Source organism: Ochotona princeps, chromosome X, assembly GCF_030435755.1.
Source record: "Ochotona princeps isolate mOchPri1 chromosome X, mOchPri1.hap1, whole genome shotgun sequence".
In the NCBI taxonomy this organism is placed as follows: domain Eukaryota; kingdom Metazoa; phylum Chordata; class Mammalia; order Lagomorpha; family Ochotonidae; genus Ochotona; species Ochotona princeps.
The window spans coordinates 34,150,988-34,173,519 of NC_080865.1; the positions used below are offsets into that span (position 1 = coordinate 34,150,988).

The 22,532-nt window shown below is 51.9% G+C and overlaps 1 protein-coding gene across 4 annotated transcripts in view; it reads right to left on the minus strand.

Moving 5' to 3' along the window:
• STARD8 (StAR related lipid transfer domain containing 8) overlaps positions 1-19,255 on the minus strand; it is a 41,462-nt gene extending 22,207 nt beyond the window's left edge. For 2 of the 4 annotated variants that reach the window (XM_058658544.1, XM_058658543.1), the window contains exon 1: positions 19,044-19,255. In XM_058658544.1, the coding sequence (XP_058514527.1) occupies positions 19,044-19,146 (103 nt within the window). In that variant the 5' untranslated portion in view covers positions 19,147-19,255. Of the gene's footprint in view, positions 1-11,494; positions 11,644-19,043 lie in introns of those variants that run through there. The other 2 variants (XM_058658546.1, XM_004595208.2) reach the window with 2 other exon arrangements.
• Between the last annotated feature and the right edge of the window lie 3,277 nt (positions 19,256-22,532).

The window sequence follows — 22,532 nt, forward strand, 5'->3', positions numbered from 1 at the left end:
TAGAAAGTACCAAAGGTCAGGGGAACTACATTCTGGCTTTAGCTTCACTAGCCACTTATTACGTAACCTTACGCAGATCACTGCCTGACTGAGCCTCAGTTCCCCGTCCTCTAATGACCACTTGCTAAAATCTAGAACCAGAGTGCAGGCCAGTGTGAGGAGCCGTGGTTGTCCCAGTATAGGCAGCGATCCGTCGGATTCACATCCTCCTCCCGAAGACCCAAAGGGACGTCCTCAGAGGGCATCAAGACCAAATTCATGGTGCCTCGCCAACTAGCTCTCCTGAAGTTCCTGTTCCCAAAGGCACAGGAACTTGCCTTGTCTTACACCGCAACTCAAGCTCGTTTCCCCTCTCCCCACATGTATTGAGTCACTACGTTTGTTCTATCAACTTTTCCATCAAACGGTCAGGGTTTCCCACGTGCAACTGCACTCTAGCTTCCCATGCCTAGGGTTCTTCAGGCCTCCAAGTTCCCAGCCTCTAGTCTCTCCTGCCAAGGGGCCAGGCTGCCAGCCTCTTCTTCCAAGAGCCTAGCTTCTACCTGGCCACTCTCCTACTCTGCCACAAACCAGGCTCCTTATTGGCCACAGCCTGGAGGCAGTTATCACACTGCTTGGTAGCTGGCACTCCAGGCCCTGCACTTCCTCAACTTAGTTTGACTTGAAACTGTAAACTGCTATCTATTGGGCAGGAGATAGGTCACCCTCTCCCACAAAGCCACTCCCCTACCCTGTCACCAGCCCCACTACCACCCATGGCTCAGTTCAATGTAAGTGGGCTCTACATAGTTCCATTACTTTCCCAGCAGCACATGATTCTGTTCCATTTATTTTCTTCTTTTTTTTCTTATTAATATTTATTTACTTGAAAGTTCATGTTACAGAGAGGGACAGATCTTCTATCTGCTGGGTTCACTGCCCAATGGCTACAAGAACCAGCACTAGGCCAGGGCAAAGCCTGGGTCTCCTACGAGGGTGGCTATCCCTCACTGCTTTATCCAGGCCATTATCAGGGAGCAGGCTCAGAAGCGGAGCAGCCAGGGGAATCGAACCAGCATCCAATGTACATGCTTTGCCAGTGCTGCAGACTGCAACTTTACGTGGTACACCACAATACAATCCTGTCTCCTCCTTCCAACAGGAACTGAAGTGCAATGGATCCTACTGATGTCAGTTCCCCACTGTAGTACGGTAAGGACAACGACATATTCTGGGAACACACAGTCAGGAAGCTCTGCTTTCCAAGTAAACAGTGAATAGGCCTGACTCCACCCCCCTTCATCTGGTAGCATCACATCACACAGACCCAGCACGGACACACACACACACACACACCCACCCCTCCAACTCAAACTGGATCTGGTAGCTGGCAGCAACAAGCCCAAAGAACAAGACTCGGAGGTGTGAGGCCAGAAAATGAGGTCTGCTTTGAGGGCAGAAATATGTGCCCGGAAGGAACACTGAGCTTTGTCACAACAAGCATACCCAAGTGCACCTGTGACAAGGGGTATGTATAAACCATGCCCCGCTCCCAGTCTGCCAAGTCTGGGTACTCTTCTGACCCTGTGCCACAAGCTCTGTGTCCCACCCCTCTTGGTTACTTCCCTTTCCTTTTGCTGAGGCCAAATATAAACTCCTGGGCAGGAAATGCCTTGAGGAGACTGGCCCCACCCTGAGATCCAGAAAAAAAGAATTGTCTCTGACCGAAAGGAAAAAGGCCTGAGAGAAGTGACCTGCTCGGGAAGCAGACAGACGCAACCCCGCCTCTGACACGAAGTCCAAAGCCTTGGTCATGGCAGGGTCAAAGAAGGGAGAAATTCCAATGGTGGCATAGCTGCTGCGTATGGGCCTAGGCACGCAGAGGTCCTAGGCACAAGCGGATGATGACAGCCCAGCAACCTGGTGATGTGGCTTTCAGTCCCTGGACACTTTCTGCACCAAGGTTGCAGTCATGAATGACAACACTCTCTAGAGACAGAATGTCACTATTAGTAATAATTACTAGTAGATACTAATAATTATGGAGTCCTTAGAATGTGCCAGGCCCTGGATCTTGTGCATACCTCAATGTCATCATCTATAAAACTGAGATAGTAGCGTGGTACGAAACCCAAAGAGGTTTCTGCAAGGATACAATTAGTCAAGCATCACAGTTCAAGAATCTGAGGCCATCCTGGGCATTGACTGTTTGGGGCACTTTTCCTAAGGCTTCTATTGTAGAATCATTACAATCACCCTGGGAGGTGTATATTCCAACCATATCTTTATTTCAGAGATGAGGAAACTGAGATACGGAGATATCGAGTAACCTGCTCAAGGTCAGCAGCTAGAAAGTGCTGGGCCGAAATACAAATCGAGGCCCCCTGGCTCCAGTCAGAGCTCCCAAGAGAGAATCATCCTCATTCACAGAAATGTCCGAGCAGAGACAAAGCACATCTAACGGGGTTTTTGCTGTCTGAGCCCTTAGTCTGACGTCCTCTTCTATCAGGAGGGAAAAACACTTGCATATAATCACATCTCATATGCTCTCCTCAATCCTTTCTAGAGCAGGTAGGCAATACCTACTGCACACATGGGGAAATTGAGGTTATGAAATGGCAAATGGTTTCTGGTAAACTACAGATGGGGACAGGAACCTGCCTAAATGCCCATGGGATCTGTCTTCCCCCAACTTCTGCTCATCCCATCTCATCCTTTTTCTAGACTGTCCCCTCCAAACCCACTCCCCATCAGCTGGGTATTTATTCACCTAACAGTACCGAAGCACCTACCATGACCTATGCCAGGAACAAGGTCTGGAAACAGAACCAAAGCTAAAAACTCTGCTAAGGATGATTGACTGGAGTTGCCACCAGGTCTGTCCTTCTCGGGGACGCAGAGGCTAAGATGGACAGCCCCTGGAAATCGTTTTGAAGTCAAATAGCAAAAAAAAAAAAAAAAAAAAAAAATCAACTCCAAAACCATGGAACTGGCAGCTGGTACGGCCTGTGGGAAGGAAGGAAGCTTGAAGAGCCTGAGGATCTTGAGATGGCGACATTGTTGGGAAGGTCTTCTTCTGGACAGCCTCCCACCCAGCCACCCACCCACATCCAGTTCTCACATGAGCCACATGAGCTGGAGCTATCACGAGTTACTCCTGCCAGCCTCTTGCCTGCCCCTATCCACCCACATCTTCTAAATAATGCAACCTCGTTGTCAAGACAGCACAGTAACATCTCTTTTCTTCCCTCATACCACCCAGATCCCCAGCTCTCCACCCCCAGCACTGAAAAGTGCTAATCAGGTAGGCATGGTACTGATGTCACAACCATCCTCCTCCCCCTAAATCCCTCCTGAATGCCTTCCCACCACCTTAAGGAGCTGTGCTCTAAAGCATCCCTACCCACGCTGTGATGCTCTCCTTCCTCCCTTCTGTCTACCTGACTGGTGGAGAGGGAACAGAGGAGGCAGGCAAGGAACGCGAGTGATGGACCACTGGTGGGTGCAATGAGCATTCCTTCTGGCTACATGGGGGCGGACAGAGACGCAAACCTGCCTCTTGCCTCCTAGCCTGGCAGCTGGAGAGAGAGAGAGAGAGAGAGAGAGAGAGAGAGAGAGAGAGAGAGAGAGAGAGAGAGAGAGATGGTCCAGCCATTAAAGAAACAGGGAGTAGCATTAGGTTCCTCACTCCATCACTCCCAGATTGCGAATTTGGGCAAGTTCTTCAGTGTCTTTTACAGGTAAAACGGAGGTAGGTGGTGGATGATGACACCAATAGGTACCTTACAAAGCAGCCTAAGAAAATGAAAGTACAACAGGAATTCAGAGGACTGGTATCCCTGCACAGCGAGTAAAACATGTGCCTGTGATGCCAGCATCCCATTTGAGCTCCGGTTCAGGTCCTGGCTTCCAATTCAGTGCCTTGTTAATGCACCTGAGAAACCAATGGAAGGTGGCCCAAGTGTTTGGTGCCCCTGCCAACCATGTGGGAGACCCGTATGGTGTTTCAGGTTCCTGGCTTCAGCTTAGCTTAGCCTTGGCTACTGCAGGCATTTAGAGAGTGAATCGGCGAAAGGAAAATACCTCTCTGTCTCTGAATGTTTCCCTGCTTTGCTTTCCCTAACTCTGCCTTCCAAACGCATAAAGAAATGTGTTTAACAAGGAATTCCAAAGAGTTTGCATTAGTATAGGTGCTATCATTGTTGCACTGTCAAAGCTGCCACTAAAGAAATCAAGAGGGGTGCCTCTAGGTGGGCGTGGCCAGGGACAGCTTTTCTGGATGAGGTGGAATCTGAAATGGCAGAAGTCCAGAGCCAATGCTCAGAAGGTGGCAGATTTGAGAACTGTACATTCCTGGGTCAGTGAAAAACAGCAAAGTGACCAGGTTGCAACAAACACCAGTAAGCAGCAATGGCAGCATTTTTTTTTCTATTATTGAATTTAATACTCAGCAAACCTAGGAGGTAGGTATGCATCTCCATTTTACAGCTGATAAAATGAAGGCTCAGAGAGATCAAATCATTTGCCCAAAGTCACCCAGTGGTGCTGTGTAGACCAGTCATGACCTTCACCACGACACCCATCCGTCCCAGACCTCCTGGGTGCAACTCTGGCCACTCCTCCACACTCTACTCCTTGCTTTTCCCATTCAGAAACCCCTGTTGGGTTGGGAGCGGGGAGAGAGGGCTAGAGGGGGAGTGATGCTGCTCTGGCCAGATATTTGAGGTTTTTTCCTCCAAGCTCCCTGTCCCTGCCTCAGCCTGCCAGAAAAGTTGCTTGCAGGTGCCTGTTGGTCACACCTCCAACAGGCCAGCCTTTGGCCAGTCCAGATAAAGGGCAGGAAATTCTAGATCACCACACCTGGAGTCACTCCCTCCACCATGGGAACAGAGCCCCCATGGTGGGGCATCCTCTTAGGGGATGGGAAGGAAGAGGAGGTGAGGGGAGCCGTAGTGGAAGGAGGACATATGGGAGCCGTAGATGATTGTGGGAAATATGGGGAAGGGTGGCCGCCAGGAGACCCAAGCTCCAAATTCTCCCTCTGTGAAGCCTGTTGCCTTCCCTACCCTGGACCTCAGCCTTGGATGAGCAAAGATCGCTGTGGAAATAGACATCCACTGTTCACTTTACTGAGTGGCCCTGCGAACAGAATGGGGAGCATGGAAGTGAAAGTGCCTTGGAAATGAAAGAAATGGGTGGAACTTGTTGTCTTCGTCATGAACTGCCAGGGGAAGGACTTGCTGAGCTGGTGTTTCCCCCTGTCTGATTCACTCTTATAGGCCTCCCTGTGGGCATGGCTCATACTCATTTCCGGCTTCAGTACTCCCTAAATATCTGCTTGTCTCCATCCCCCTCCCCCAAGTACTGACACCACAGATGAACACCAGTGGCCGGGGAAAGCAGGAGCCACCAGAAGTGCCGACACACTACATTGTGCCAGCTAGGCAAGGTGAGTGCCTCTGCTCACCAGGCTTGGCCTCTGCCACAGAGGCAGCCATAAGAAGGTTCTGTCTGCTAAGAGCCAACCCTCCCTTCCAATCAACAAAAACTGGCTGGACCCAGAGACCTGTGTGAGGTGTCTGGACCCAAGATCCTGGGTGTTCAGAACCTATCTGCTATGGTTATCAGAAAAGGATTATGGAAAATATTTGCAGAAGTTTGGACAAGCAATAATCAGAAGGATAAGGGGCTTCCACTGCCCCATTTCCTTGTCCCACACATTAAGGGGGCCACAAACAGTAGTCCATAGAGAGCACAGGGATGAGGCTGGAAAGGGAGTTATCCAAAGTCTTAGGGGGAACACTTGCAGGATCTGAGGCTGTTTGGCCTGCAGAAGACACAGATGCACTCAGGTTGCATTATCAGACCTCTGAAGGCCAGACAGAGCAGACAGGGTCTAGGTGGTTACAGGAAGCAGAGCTGGGACCCTGAAGAAACACAGGAAAATTCAACATGAGATAACGCTCTCATCCATGCCATGGATGAAAGCTACTGCCCAAAACATGTGATCCCAGGTACTGACAATTAGTGAGCAGGAATTGCACAAATCCCCGACCAGACGACCCTAGCTTCAGAAGTAGACTTCGGTTAGTGTCCTGGACAGGCCCCTCTCCTCTGGGCTGTCTGCACACTCACCAAGGGTGAGAACAGAAAGGCCACTGCAGCGCCAGCTAGGTGCTTCACTCTTTCCCACACTAGCATGGGATTTCAGGAGCACCTTTCATTAGTACAACACAGAGGGAGCAGGTCACTCATTAACTTGTGGCTGAATGGGCCAGAGGGTGGCCTCTGGGGACAGAGGCAAGCATGAGGAGAGAAGGTTAGAGGGGAAAGTGAACCATGCCCAAGAAGAACCGAGATGGTGGGGCGTTCGGGACTCAGCCAGTCCAAACCAACCCAGGCATCTGAGCGAATCCAGTAACTGCGCCTGAGTGTGAAATCAGCTTTCCATTGCCTTAGGGAGAAGGAAAAGGTCTAAAGTGGAATTGCCTACTTGCACAGCTGGAGGGCAATCCAGAGTCCTCTGCCCACTTTAGAACCATGGAAATGGAGACTTAGAGAAAAATAAGTGTCTTTTGTAAAACTACTCGCAGAAAGGCAAAAGAACCAAGAGCCACTTCCTTGACCCTATAGTGGGGCCTCACAGGATTCAGCAAATGTCAGTTCCTTCTCTTCCCACTGAAACTTCAGAAAACTGCTTGTGGTCTACGGCATTCTAAATTGGACCTGGGTTTGGGTCCTGGCTTGCTTCCTCCCCACCCCCACTTCTCCACACCGTCCCCACCCCCAGCCCCAGCACTGCTTTTCCAGTACAAGCTCTCTGAACATGGCGCCGGCCTGCACTACAGAGGCCCTGAGCCACATGCTGCAGCCACGCACCTCACCAAGCCTCTGTCCCTCTGCAGAGTCTAAGATGAAGAGTAACTGCTGCAAACAGACACTTAACAATCACACAACCTCGTGCCACCCCCAACCCCAGCAGCCTCTTTCGCTGGTCCATTTGTTATTCTTCGCAACTTTTGAAATCGTGATCAGAGGGTCATCCTCTCAGTGGTGGCGGAGGTGATATGGTCAAACATTCTCATATCCCCTTTCCAGACTCTGAGGCCTTGAAAACAAAACCCTCACCTCCAGGCTTACCCAAATCCCTATCAACTCAATTCCCCTGCCCTTTGCAACACCATGCAGGCTGAATGTGTGTCCTTCAAACAAGGTGAGTAACCACTTCTGTTTGCCCAAGCAAAGGACAGAGGGGCAGAATTTTAATTGGCTCCAGTTGCCGTGACTGAATGTTTGTCAGTGTTCCGTGGGGGAAAGGTGAGGGTTCAGGCTGGGGTCCCTTTAAGACCTGGGGTGGACAGGGAGCTAGTTAATGACCATCCCTTAGAGGTGACCTTCCCAAGTGGTTATTATGTGACTCAATCATTAACCAAGCAGTGGCAGGACCCCAAGCTTGTTGGAAAGGGGCCACTTGGTCCCAACGACCTCCCAAGAGCAGAAGGTTGCAGCCAGGAAGAGCATTCCTGGGAGATCTTTCTCTCTCTCCTTCGCCCCTCTCCAACTGGCTATAGTGGGGTGGATGGGTGGGGGCACATATCTGTGCCCAGAGCAGCTCTCTCTCAGCCCCATGGGGGGGGGAGGCAATGCAGCGGGGTGGTGGGGGGTGGAGGATGGCTGGCCCGGAAATGGAGGAAGTCAGCACACCCTTATTGGCGAGGGAGGGAAAAAAGATACAGTGAGGGTTTTTATCATGAATGAGAGAGGAAGCTCCAAGCTGGGCCGTGGTGATTAGATGACAAGCTGGGAAAGACGCTCATCCTGAATGCATCCTGTTTTGTTCCCAACTGGCCTCAGGGGCCAGGGGCACGGGAAGGGCCTGGGTGGAGAGCGGCCTCCCAGGAGTTCTACCAGGCCTGTTGACCTCAAGCTCCTGGGTGGCCCTGGAACTGGGTTGGGGTAGGGAGCGAGTGAGAGCTCTTATTTATCACCAAAAGAAACCAAGACACAGCATCTCGGCAACAGGGTCGCCCCAACCTGTCAGCCTTGGGATCTCAGGGACCCAGAGGCGCTAATATTGGTTGTTGAGGGGCTTGTGCTAGCAGTACAATATTTGTGAAAGGAGGAACTAGCGTGCCATGATCCCTTTAGCAAGGATCCCTTTTGTGGGACTCTCTTCCAAGGTTCAGCTCAAATGTCACCGCCACAGTCAGTCACCTTCCCCTCAATCTAAAGCAATCACTCCCTGGTCTGGATTCCCAGGGAAGCAACTTGAAATATGGACAGAGATCAGATATTTTATGACATCAAAGGACTGTTTTAGGCAGGATAACGGTAGTGTGCCTATTTTGTTGTTGTTGTTCTTGTTTAAATCGATATCCTTTAGAGAGATATACTGGTAAATTAATAAGGTGTCTGGGATTGGTTTCAAAATAGCAAGAAAGCAGGTAAAGTGTGCCTGGGAGCCTGGGTAAGACAGGATTGACCAAGAGCTCATGCTTACTGATGTTGGGAGATGGCTACAATACACCTGTAGTTTTACGTATGTCCAAAAGTCTTCCTTTTTTTTTTTTTTTTCTAAAAGCGCTCCCTGTGGTAGAATCAAGCTGTGTTGTGTACAATTCCTACCACTAACCTCCAAACCAGGTGGTTGAGTCCTTGTAGGTGATGGCTCTAACTCTGAATCCTCCACAGCCTTAAAACTTTACCATAGTAACTAACACTTTGCACTAACTGGTAGTTTATACTTAGTTGTCAACTCCCTTGTTCAATCCAGTGAATTGGAAGAGACAGGGAGGAGCTCGAGGTCTGAGAGACTGAGCACAGTAAGAGCAAGAATTTACACCTCCACCTGGTCTTCCCAATGCCTTGCTTTTTGCTCCACATCACTCTGGGCCACTGAGGGTCTTAGCATACTGTCCTACAATACCTGCGTGTCGTTGTGGTAAGCAGGAACAACAACTGTCCCACATGCAAGTTCCCAACCATGGGCGAAAGGAAGCTTAACCTCCACACATCGCACTATAGAGCTTCCCATCCAGTGATTTCGATCTACTAGGACTCCCTGCGGTAAATACGCACAGGTATTCATGGGTGCACACACACACACAAAGACATGCCACCATCATGAGTCACAGATGATGAGAGCCTTAACAGATACTTTCTACTAACTTTGCTCGCAACCCAGTGATCGTCTACCCCCTTTAAAATTGTGGGGTGAGGAGAGAAGAGAAAACTCACTGAAACCCCAAATGCCCCATGCTACAGACGTTGCATCCCCAATCCTTGTTTTATGGACTGGAAAATCTTCCCAGGACTAAGGGCTATGACTCTTGGACTCTTATCCAGTCTGGGAATTCAAGAAGGTTCTCTCTCTTCTGCTGCAGCCAAGGGCAGGTCTTCCGTCAGCTGGAGTCCTCTTGCGCCAGCTTTTCCAAAGAGGCAAACATACAACCTACCTTTGTGATACCTGCTATGTGCTGAACCTACACTGTCCATGGCTGGGAAAATGAGAGCCAGAAGTCTCCTAGAAGAAACGATCTTGCCGAAACAGCATCCCAGTTAGATGCAATCATTCTCTTCTCTCTGTGACCTTCCTGCTTCTGCGTCCCTGTTGTTTATTTCATACCTAGCCCCAGGTTGCTCCTGCTGTCCAATCCATAGTACTAGGAACTGCATTTTAACATTTCGGGTCAAAATAGGTCAAAGTTCAGGTCTCTTGGTGCTAATTGGTCAGTTACATTCCTCTGTTCCAACTCCGGGGTTTTAATAAGGAAGACTGCCTATCCTTCTTGCACCTGTCATTATCTCAACTCCCCCATCAACCCCCAACTTACACTGGGCACACAGCCCCTCATCACACCTTTAATCCCTCTTCTGGGTCTAAACACCCCCAGGTATTATCTCCTGGCAGTTTCCTCTCTCCAGAAGCGGGAGGGGAGTTGTAGCTGCATATAGACGTTCAGCATGCTTCTCCATGAGTTGCTTAGGGTGTGGAAAGATGACAGGAGAACAGGCGAGGCCAGATTCTGTCCACTGTGGTGTTTCCTAGCCCTAGCTAGGGAGGCTCAAGGAGCGGAAATTCCACAAGAGAAACCCAGAACACAGACAAATGGCCAGATCTCTGCAACAAGGACCAGAAAGACCCAGTCCAGATAAACACTCCGTCACACTCCTGCAACTCCACCAGCCACCTGGGAACCACCTTCTCTCTGCCCTTGGACATCCTCTTGGCCCCAAAGAGTTGGCCTACATTCACTGCGAAAAAAAAAAAAAAAAAGAAGAAGAAGAAGAAGAAAAGCAGTAAGGATAGAGTCTGGGAGTGGGGGTGGGAGCACAACAGCCCCTCAAGTGGGGGTGCCAGTTGGTGGCCCAGGAAGAGTCAGGGTTTGAAAATAGCCCTGAGTGTGATTCATCACCCCCCACACGCACACTCCCCGTCTCTTCCCTGTCAGCATTTGGGTGCTCTGAGAGGGACTCAAACAAGGCAGTATTCCAGGATCTTTGGTGAGCCAGGGTTCCAAGCCAGCCCAATGTCTAGAGTTTCCAATCTGTGGGGGCCCCAGGCTCTTAAAAAAAAAAATTTCTCACCTTCAGTCTGGCCGCTGTCTTGTCCGCCCCATCCCCCAAACCCCCACACACTGGTTTTCCAGCTGGTTTAGCTGCATAATCACCACAACACCCTCCTCCTGTCGCCCCAAGGCACACAGAGACAACCCTTTATCTGCCAGTTAGGAAGCTTGCCCTGGGGCACTAAGGCTCCAGATGGTAGAGCAGAAGAATTCTACAGGATCTTTCAGATACGCAATGCTAGCACCCCGATGCATTGCGATTACGAAGTGTGGCGCACACTAGTACCACCCACTGCAGGACACATGAACTGGCTGAACCCCAGTTCCCTAAGCTGTAATGCGGCACTCTCAAGTGTTGCAAGAGACAAAGAGATCACCCCAGAACGTCTAACTGCAAAATCCCACCGGCCAGTCCTCTTTTCTGAGGTTCTGTAACGGAAACCCATACTGGACTTCATGTGGAAACGGAACCCTTGAACTTCGCGACTTCGGAGATTTTCGATCGTACCTCAATCCACAGGTACCTCACTACCAGGAAAGTCATAGACATTTCTCAGAACGGAAGACAGTAAGGCAGTGAGCCAGTCAGTGGCCAACGGGAAAGCCCAGACAACCCGAACGGGGCTTCCTGAAAATGCCTTCGAAAGCACAGGAAGGAGGAGAGGTAAGAGAAGCAGCGTGACCCGGCCACAGAGCCCGAAACCTCCCCCCTGCCCCCGCTGTCTTCCACCATCCCACTCAAAGCGTGTCGCTGTAAGAAATGCAGCCAGCGCTCTGGAGCGACGCAGGTGCCTCCGCATCGCTTCCTTTTAGTCTCCTGAGTCCGTCGCCCCAGCGGAACTGCTACAAGAGGGGCCGGGTCGGAGTGTGCCTGAGCCGAAACGGGACCAGGGAGCCCAGGAACCTGGTTCGTTCGGATCTCCGTTTGCTGTTGCGACAACTCTTACCTGGAGGCCGCGTCCACCCGTTTGGGTTCGGCCCACGACAGAGCACCAAGCAAGAGGGTGGCGAGCACAGACGGAACTGCTCCGCCCGCGACACGCGCGGAGCCTGAGGTCGGACGAGGGTAGTGGTGCCAGCTAGAAGAGCAGCTGCCGCTGCTGCTTAGCCGTTGTCAATCCGACTCCGCTCGCCGGGCAGGTGGGGAGGGAACATCTACAAGCTGGGCTGTAAGGATGCCCCGCCCATCTACAGGACTCTCGGCCAATGAGGGCTCAGTCCGGCCCACTGGCCTCCCCAAAAACCCGCCCGAGTCGGAGTGGGTGGGGCTCTGCCTGCCAACTCCTCCAGTCACCCTCCCCACCCGGCGGGCTGCCTTTGCCTCAGGTCACGCTGCTGGAAGGGAGGAGCTCCAGACCAAAACCAATGTCTGAGGGCGAAGGAACTAGTAATATTTATTGAGTTTCGAATGTGTCTGGCACCTTGCGGGGACTTTAAATACATTTACCATGTGCCATTTACCAAATGCGTGAGATGGCTCAAGGACTCAGGATAATTTATGGTGAGTCCAGAAGACACATACCTATAAATGATAGACAGTCTGACTGATCATTTTGCACTTGTTTAGGCCTCAGAATTCTTTAAGATTTTTAACTTTTTAATTTTTTTTTTTTTTGAAACTCAGATATACACAGAGGAGCAGAGGAAGATCTTCCATCCCCAAGCGGCCACAACGGCAGGAACTAAGCTGATCCAAAGCCAAGAGCCAGGAGCCTCTTCCGGGTCTCTCACGTGGGTGCAGGGTCCCAAGGTTTTGGGCCATCTTCGACTGCTTTCCCGGGCCACAAGCAGGGAGCTGGATGGGAAGTGGGGCCGCCAGGATTAGAATCAGTGCCCATATGGGATCCCGGCATGTGCAAGGCGAGTACTTTAGCCACTAGGCTACCAAAGCCGCTCCCCTCCATTCTTTAACTTTCCCCAGGACCCCTTGCTCTTTGCCTCCCTGCCCTCCACATCTGTATTATACCATGGGGAACCGGCAATAATCACCTCAGGAGAGGACTTCCAACAGTTGCTTTCATAGCAAGCACGCAGGAAAGCGTTCAAGTTCAGTAAGACACGGTGTTACAAGTTGACCTCTCTCTTGTCTTTCTTTGCAAAGCTCCCACTCAACAAATCCATGCCATTGACAATACCAGCACACCAGCCACATTCTCCATACGGAACCAATGGGAGACTTAAGTGGGACGTTCCTAGAATGCAGGAAGGGGGCTTCGCTAACAAGCCAGAGTATCCAACACACCAGAGAGCAAAAGTACCTGTTATTCCCGATACAAACTCTCTCAGGGCTATTCAAGGCAATGACAAAAACCAGACTGAGCCTACCTTCCGGGAGGCTCCCCTCATCACTCCACACCCTCTGTCCGACCTTCAGTCTATGAGGCTAAATTGCAATTCCACCCCCTTCATTCCCCGGCTGTCCCCCACCCCTCTCATGAGAAAGCGAAGTGCAGCAAGTGGCAAAAGTTAAGGTCAGGGTGAAGCTTTCCCATCTTCTCAATTGTAAGCCTCCAGCCTGGAACCCCTGGCATTTTGTTTAAGGGAGGACGGTCCCTGAGGGTCTTGCACGTGGATAAGGCTTGCATGGACAAACTCATTCCCAGATATAAATTCCTACCAGGCACAGGAATCCTTGTGGTGGAGGGGAAGGGATACTGCGGCCTGCCTGAGGCTCGGCTGCAATCCTCGCCAGCAGCCTTAAAGGCTCCAGATTGAAGCCAAATGCACCTTGGCTTGTGTACAACACACGAGAGAGCACATAAAAATGGGGTTCTCACAACGATCCCATCATTTTCCAAAGGGCAAGAAATCATGTCAGAGTCGATTCCCTCCGCTCCATGACATCAAGAACAGTGCCTACAATTGTTTTTTAGTGACGTTTTAAGCTTTACCAATAAATAATGAACACATGCTGAAAGAGATCTATGAGGGCCCGGCGGCGTGGCCTAGCGGCTAAAGTCCTCGCCTTGAAAGCCCCGGGATCCCATATGGGCGCTGGTTCTAATCCCGGACGCTCCACTTCCCATCCAGCTCCCTGCTTGTGGCCTGGGAAAGCAGTTGAGGACGGCCCCAACCTTGGGACCCTGCACCCGTGTGGGAGACCCGGAAGAGGTTCCTGGTCCCGGCATCGGATTGGCGCGTACCGGCCCATTGCGGCTCAATTGGGGAGTGAAACATCGGACGGAAGATCTTCCTCTCTGTCTCTCCTCCTCTCTGTATATCCGGCTTTCCAATAATAATAAAAAATCTAAAAAAAAAAAAAAAAAAAAAAAAGAAAGAGATATATGAGACAAAGAGGCTTCAATCACAAGAATAACAAGAAAACTCAATTTACCTTTTACCAGATATATCTGGCTAAGTAAGATATGATAGGTTCTGAGACACCCATTTTTTTTTTAATCAGTGGCCAGAGCAGTGGCATAGCAAGTAAAGCTGTCACCTGCAGCGCTAGAAATCCTACATGACAGTGGTATGAGTCCTGGCTGCTGAACTTCTAATCCAGCTCCATGTTAATGCACCTGGGAAAGCAGCAGTGCATGGACCAAATCCTTAGGACCTTGCACCCACATGGGAGACCCAGAAGAAGCTCCTGGCTCCTGGCTTGAGATCAGCTCAGCTTCTGCCCTTATGGTCATCTGGAGAGTGACTCAATGCATGGAAGATCTCTCTCTACCTCTCCTCTCTCAGTAAATCTGCCTTTCGAATAAATTTTAAAATTTAAAAAAAAAATCAAAACAGAAGCACAAAAACTACAAAAAAGGAACTACTTTTGGAAACCACAATAAGCATTTCACAGTGCCCAGCACGGAATATGTGCTCACTAAAAACATCTGTTGACTGACAGAGGAAACCCAACCATCACAGAAAGTTATAACTCTAATATTTTCTGTATACACTGTAACATTTTGAAATGGCCCAAACCATGTCAGAACTATTTCTTTGGGTCTACCTTTGTTTCCCCCCGCCCTTTGGGTTCATCTCTCTCCCTTATCCCATGAACTTCTGAAAGGCTGATAGTTCATCCATCACAGTATGCCAAGCCCCCCCCCACCCCCGTGCGCGGCTTACCATTTCAGCCTGTTTGCAAACAGATACTCAGCATGGCACATCATGCAGAGAAGGCATGAGGAAGTGCTGCTTTCCTACAGGCTTCTTGGTGAGTTGCACCCAGAGTGGCTCATCTTGAGCCTTTACTTCTTTGGCTTCCCTCTTCCCACCAGCCTCTACTCCCACTCCCGTCTGAATGTCCTGTCATACCGCTGTCCATTGCCATTGCTGCCCTGGATGCAAGCTCTGCCATTAGGCAGTGAAATGTACGGCATGAGATGTGGCTGAGGGGCCACAAAACAGGATCTGTGTGTGTGTTGGGAGGGGGGAATTGGGAGGCAGCAGGTGGAAGGGGGAGCTTCAAGGCCTGCAGCACAGGTTCAGTTGTCACACACAAGAGGGAGGGTCAAGGACTCTCAAGCCAGAAGGGATTCCCAGCCGTGGGAGTCTGTGCCTCAGTTTCCTCATGTAGAAATTGCTGCTGCTAGTCATACCACTGACCTCACCTGGCTGGTAAGCAGACCCACTGGGCTGAACAAACCTTTAGAAGGGCGGCTAGCACACAGTCAGTACTCAGAAGTGCCACCTAGAGTGACTCAGATACTGAAAAATGGCGAAAAAAAAGCCCAAGACCGCAAAGAAGAAAATTGCTGGTTTCCAGGATTACCACTTTCAGGCTATGTCACTCAGAATGACTCTACCATCCATTTCATCACCAATAAAGTGGGTACTGGAACCTGAGACCTGGTGGGCAGGAAAAAGACAGTAGCCAAAGGCGGGGCCTGCAGAGGCAGAAGGTGCGGCTGGGCCCAATGTCGACTCAAGGCCAATCAGCCCCTCGCCTCTAGGCTGAGCCAGAGCCAACTCCATAGGCTTTTGCCTTTAGCCTTGCTCTCAGACACTTGGGTCCAAATAAGAGCCTATGTGAGTCCCCGCAGTGGTTCCTACAGTCCCTCCCTCCCTGAGAACAAACGCTGCACAGCCAGTCACAAGCCAGCCCCGGAGCCCCATGCTGGAAGGCTGAGTCTCAAGTCATGAAAGAGCCAAGTGGAATCCACCCTTCTCCAAGGGAACCACAGCAAGCCATTTCAGGGAACCCGGTTGGGAGGTGCGAAGAGAGGAAATAGAAGCTCAGAGGGCAAAAGACGACATCCATGCAGATGAGTGCCACCCAGCACGTGACCACCAATGCCCACATGCACACCCACACACTTGTCTACACATTCTTGCACGCCTCATCAAAGCTCACAAAGCAGGCCAGGGGAAGGTTTGGCTGACTAGGAACTGGAGTCCGAGACCCAGCCTAAGGAAAGAGTGCAATTGATCAGGCTACTACAACATGAGGTGCTCATGAGTCATTAAAAAAAAAAAAAAAGGAATCCTCGAGGAAGGGGCAGGGGCCTGCAATGGAGAGGGGACACCAGCATCTCACTGTGAATAGGACTAGGGCCACAGCTCGTCCATGGAGGAGCACAAAGACTACACCCATGCCAGGCCAGGGCACCCCTAGAAGAAGCTGGGTGCTGGGTTGCCCAGCAGGGAAGCTCGAGCCCTGGGCAGGCCAGGCCCAGGCCAGGGGCTCTCAGGGTTCCCTCAGCCTCCCCAGGCTGCCCTCCCCAAGCCAGGACCCTCAAGAGGCCGTTCCTCCCCCCGGATGCCAGCACTGGGCAGCCCCTGGCTGTCCACAAGCATGGGTCTGGGCTGCTGAAGGCAGACACCCCAGGCCAGGCTCTTTCCCACACACCCAAGAACCTGCAACCTGGCCTGCCAACCACCCAGCAAATGGCAGGCTCAGGGGCCAGGCTGGAGAAGCCCAGCACATGGCGCCTGGCACTTGTGCAGCAAAGCTCTGGGCCAGGATGTTGGCATGGCACACCCAGGAGGGCCCTCCCAACTCTGGCTTTCCTGCTGGTTCTCCTAGGGCCAGAGCATGCTGCCATGGACTGGGGAAGCACCCACTCCACCACCCCTCAGGAGCCTGCCCGCCCACACCAGGCTGTGGGGTGAGCCCGGCAGAGCACCTGGGGGCTTGGTACAGACTCCAGGAGCAGGCTGTCCACCCTAACATCCCACCCACCCATCTCCATCCTTCCAAGGTGGGGCATTTTCACAGGGGGCAGATGAGCAGGGCAAGGCCACCCGCCACACTGCCCCCTGACCTAACCCTGCACCCCCTTACTGCCGACCCATCCAAGGACACTCCCAGCAGCCCCCACCCTCTCCTCTGCCAGCCTGAGGCTCAGCACTCCACCCAGCCCTGCCTGGCTAGGCCCAGGTTCCTCAGCAGCAGCAAAAGGGCTGGCCTGATTCCTAGGCTCCACTCTTTCTAGAACCTTCTCTGCGTCTGTGTCCTCCCGTGGGTTTGGGGCTCCTAGATGGACAACATGCCTGGGACTTCTGCGGAGGAAGGGTCTGGAGGAGGCACAGGGTCTTCTTGGAGGAGGGCCAGGGCCAGGGGTGGCCCAGAGAGAGCAGACAAGGAGGAAAGGGAGGGGAATGGTAGGCAAGGGGAAGACATGAGGCCAAGCCAGCCCAGAAGGCTGCAGGCCTGATCTCTGACCCCAGGCTGGCCCTTTACTCTGAGGACCTGGCATCCAGAGGTCCCAACTAACTCAGGAGCCTGATCCCTCTCCCCAGGGCCTTCCTCAGCAGAAATCCCGGGACGTTGGCTGATGAGAGGTCCCAGGATGACAAAGGAAGGGCTCCCCCTCCATCGCTCCCACAGGCTGCACTGTGTACCCAGCACCTGTGCTACAAGCAGACCTGGTGCCCAGCAGTGGGGAAGGCTGCGGAGCAGGGGAGGGGCTGCTGCAGGCCCTCCCCCAGGCGCTGCAGCCCTGCCCTGTGACTGGGCGCTCAGGGCTGAGGAATCACCAGTCAGGCCACCCCAGCTCATTCGCTGAGGCATCCACTTGCCCTACCCCTGAGGGCAGCCCTCAGAGGCCTCCTGATGCTTGGCAGCTGGTGCGGCTCAGGGAGCTCTCAGCAAAGGGATCTGGGCACCCTGTCCCCAAGGGTCCTTCCCCAAGCACGGTCTCCCTCCCACACCCTGTGCACGCACACGCATGCACACACACACACACACACACACACACACACACACACACACAAAGTACGCTTGCCCCCGTGCTGATGCCACCCTCAACCAGGTGTGGGACTTTCTGCATGTGTGCATGGGCCATGCAGATCACATGGCTATGCATACGTTGTCTGCGCCAGGCACCGGGAGGGAGAGGGGTGGAGAGTATGGCAAAGTGGCTTACAGCTGGGGCCCCTGTCTCCCTCTAGCTCCTGCGCTGTGGGCAGGGGAATGACAACCCCAGGCTGAGAATGCCCATTCCCTGGCAGGCAGGGCAGGTCCTGGAAGACCGGGTGGAGGAGCTGAAGACTCCCAGGATGTACAGGACTGACACTACTGACGCTTGTCACTCCCCCTTCCTCCCAGAGTTGCCTCCAGGTTTATAGGCTGAGGTACTGTGTGAGCTAGCTGGAAGTCTTGCCCTCTCTGACCCACATTGTTGCCATATGAATCAGTGTCTGACCTGAGGATCCCATAGGACCTTGTCTCTTGGTATGTTCAAGTTCCATGACAAATCTATGGTGAGAAACCCAAGCACTTTGTTACTTCCTCCTTACTATTTTGGAATGCGATCAAGAAAGAACTGCTGAACAGAAGTTGTGGTGCCTATGTGGAAATTGTGTTAGTTATCTATAGAGTTATATATCTTTCTAAATTAAAAAAAAAACCCAAGATCAAACACTTTGGGATCTCCTTTGGCGGACCCCACCCTCCTTGGCCTGGAGGCTGGGGGAGGGGCGGGGAGGGCTGTCCTGGAACTCTCTCCAGAGTGACTGAGCTGTCTGTATAACTAGCATGCACAATGACAGGGTGAGGGACCCTCTGACCGCGGCAGGAAGGAGCTACTTTCTCGGTGGTAAGACTCAAGGATAGAGAGAGCCACACGATTCTAAAGGACAAAAAAACAACGTATGATGATGGAAAACTAGGAGGATCAGACACTCGGCGGGACAGGAAGACAGGCAGGACCGTGGACACACAGACGCCAGAGGCAGAGACAAAGAAAACTCCGGAAGAATCCTGGGTGAAGCCCCTCCTGTTTTGTAAACCCCTACTACGTGTTAATGAGCACTTTGGTGTTCTTTTTGAGCTGAAATTGAAGGCAGAGGCGGGCGGGGATGAAGCCACAAGAACTGGCACCTGTGGGGTGCAGCACACGTTGCTGAGGAGTCACAAGAAAGCAGGCTTGCAGGGTGCAAAGCTTAACCACGGGGTGCTACAGCCAAAGGTGGGTTTGTAGATGAAAAGGAGACTTGAAACCAAAGAGGCAGAGGCGACAGGACCAGGAGCTTCGCGGGGCCAGTGGCCGGTGATGGTGATGGGCCAGCCCAGCTCAGACAGCCAAGCCTGCTCTGCAGGGCGCTATTCACCTGGTCTCCAGCGCAGCGGGTCCCAGCGGGGGCCCTTCACACCCCAGGGCGTCCATGTCCGAGGCTTTGAAAGCCGCAAGGCAGGCCCCCAGCCCTCAGCCATGCGTCCGGGGTCCAGGAGAGGCGCAGGGCAGCGCCGCACCAGGCGGCTCCCGGGCCCGCAGACCAACAGCCTAGCGCGCCAGCTTCGGGTAGTTGCTCTGGGACTGAACCACAGAGAGGAAAGCCGGGACCCGGGGGCTGAGGGAGGAGCTTCGTGGATGACGGGTGTAGTAATCCCGCCCCCTCCGTAACGACTAGAAAATTCCACCAGCAACAGCCCTCCTTTGGTAGCATAAGAGAATTTTCAAAAAAAAAAAAAAAAAGTGGAAAATTGAAATTAAAACATAGGTTTGTCTCTTTCTTTCTTGACTGGGCCTCAAGTCACCTGCCCCAGCACTCTGCCTCCCGCTTCGCCATTGGGTCTTCTCTTACAAGTGTAAGTCATCTTCTTGCCTATTTTCCTCCTTGCCCCTTATTCAAAAGATGCCTCATCACTCATCTACCTCCACTCCACCGCGGGACAGGTTGGGGGGAGACAGCATGTCTACCCACTGTGTGCCCTCAAATCTCCACTGTGGTGGAGTTGGCACATGGAGAGGAGGTCATGACTCTGCCACCCTGGATGATAGGCCCCACTATTTTGTTCTCCATATTTTCCACACCCCATTTCCTGCCTGACTGGGAGGATCTATGGCACCTGCTGGAACCTGATGACAAGTGCACCTTGGGATTCCCGCAAGTGCCAAGAACCTCCTGCAGTGCCGATAGTCCTTATAGACCCCTTTACATTACAGACAGAAAACTGGGGCCTGAGAACGCTGAGGATTTGGGTGCCACTTAAATGGGAATGGTTGTGAGGATCTGAAGGGCCAAGGGTAGTAGTGCCATGGAGCATGGACTCCATATAGGAAGATTGGCTTGGGGGTCGACCACCCCCAAAATGTCCTCCCTCAAAATGTCCTCACCGAGGGCCCTGAGCTACCTAAACCCTTTCTCTTAACCTCTGCCTGCCCCCCTGCAATCAGCAAACTTGGATCAGCAGCCCTGGGGATGGCGAGAGGGTCTGGTTAAGTTTGCTTACTGTAGAGGGAAGGCTGAAAGTTCCCTGCTCCCAGACCCAGCCATTTCTGCTCCACTCCTGTTTTGATGGCTGTAAAGGAAGTGCGATTCTGCATTACCTGAGTTGGAATTAAGGAGTTACTCAGGATTCAGTGGGAATAATGAATGTGTTATAAGCAAGAAAAGGGTCCCAACAAAGCAGTGCTTAAAAAACCCTTTCAGTATTCTCATGGGGTCTTTCCCTACCCACTGGCTCCTCCACACCTTATACCACTAATCTGGGGCTCCGGTTCACAATCCTGTTTGTGAAAGGATCAGCTAGGGGAAGGAAAAGACTTTAGCAGTTGCCTTGTGCTTATTGACATACAATTTGCACCCATGGTCCATAAACTCCACAGCAGAGCTGGAAAGGAATTCCAAGTTAATATTTTCATCTCCATGCCCTTCACCCCATGTCCCCAGGGCAACACTGCCCGATAGTAAATACTGACAGAATAGGAGGGGACTTCAAGTGGTTGGTGGGAAATGGAATTCAAAGATAAGTGTATTTGGGGGGGGGGCAAATTTTTGAAATCACTGCATACTTTTTTTTTTTAATTAGCAGATATTTTCCAGGAACTTTTGGATGAACCTTCATGTTTATTGCCCGAAGCCTTCATATACGGGGAGGAGTTTGTACCCAAAGTCACACAGTGACTCCTTTCAAAACCAAGACAGAGCTGACCCTGCTGTTCTTTCTGCTGAGCCACTCCAGTTTATGGACTTCTTTCTGTTCCCATCTTCCTCCTCCAATATCGTAAATCAAGGAGAGTCCCTTCTCCGCTGCCAGCACCTTCTGGCTGAGCAGTAATCACCCTTTTGGACTAAGAAGCCAGCTGGTTCAAAAAACCCCTGGGAGGCATGCTCTCCCGCCCCCCTCCCCATCCCCATCCCGCCTCTCTCTATAACCAGTTTGGTCCTGCTGAGCCTTGGGCTTCTGAGTCCCGCCCCCCGCCCCCCACCCCCGCCGGGGCGAGTTCCCCCTTTAGGGAAAGGAGGCCCCAGTCAGCTTCCTGTGAGCCCAGGCGTTTCCCTTTTGCTCTCTGCTGGGGCTGGAGTGCAGGACACAGCCCCTTAGCGGCAGTGGCTTAGAAGGAAGGGCGGCCGCAGCCGTTTCCTACCCTGCTAAGGCATCTCTCTCCTTGGTCCATCCCTCCCCCTGTTTCCTGAGTTCTGCTGCTTCAGGCCCAGCCATGAGGGTGAGATGAAAAGGCTCCAAGAGTGAACCTCAATAGCTGAACCTGGGAGCTGGAAAGGATCTTAGAGGTCACTAATTCCCACAGTCTCCCTGGGGCAAGGATGCCTGCTGTCAGCTAAGAGCAGGGATCTTCCTTCCCTACCTTCTAGTAGCTTTGAAGAGCCTGCCCCATGAAATGGACAGGGTGGCGCTCGGCTGACAGTGTTGCCCTGGGAGATGCAAGAATGGATTTGGTAACATCGGAGGTATATTGAGAATGTGTTTTCATGACCAGCTTTGTTCTAAGTGCTTTTCAGGGATTATTTTATTTCTCACAGTCCTGTAAAGCAAGCATAGGAGGGCTTTTGATAAAGCCAGTGGGAAATGGAATTGAAAGATAAGTTTGTGGGACCCAGCATGGTAGCCTAGTGGCTAAAGTCCTCGCCTTGCATGCGCCAGGATCCCATATGGGTGCTGGTTCTAATCCTGGTGGCTCTGCCTCCCGTCTGATTCCCTGCTTGTGGCCTGGGAAAGCAGTCGAGGACGGCTCAAAGCCCTGGGACCCAGCACCCATGTGGAAGACCTGGAAGAGACTCCTGGCTTCGGATCAGCTCAGCTCCAGCCATTGGGGCCACTTGGGGGAGTGAACCAGCAGACAGAAGATTTTCTTCTCTGTTTCTCCTTCTGACTTTCCCATAAACATAAATAAAAATCATTTAAAAAAAAGGATAGGTTTGTCAGGGTCAGTGTTGTGGCATAGAGGGTAAAGCCGGTGCCACCTGTCGTGCCAGAATCCCATCTGGGTGATCAGGTTTGAGTCCCAGCTGCTCCATTTTTGATCCAGCTTCGTTTGCCCTATTTGGGGAGTGAACCAGCAAATGGAAGGTTTTTACTGTGCGATTCAAAGTTCCAAGCACTTGAACCATTATCTGATGCCTGTCTCCCCACCCCCTCCCTAATCCCACCCCAGCCAAGATTCATTAGCAGGAAGCTGGATTAGAAGCAGCTGTAGCCAGAACTCAAAGTATCACCCCCATCCAGGATGCAAGCGCCCCAAGCAGCAGCTTAACTTGCTGTACCACGGCACTCCAGTGTCAAATGTTTTTGATATCTACTCATAGTTTTCTCATGATCCACATTTTCCTGAACTTCTTGACCACCTGTCATTGTAT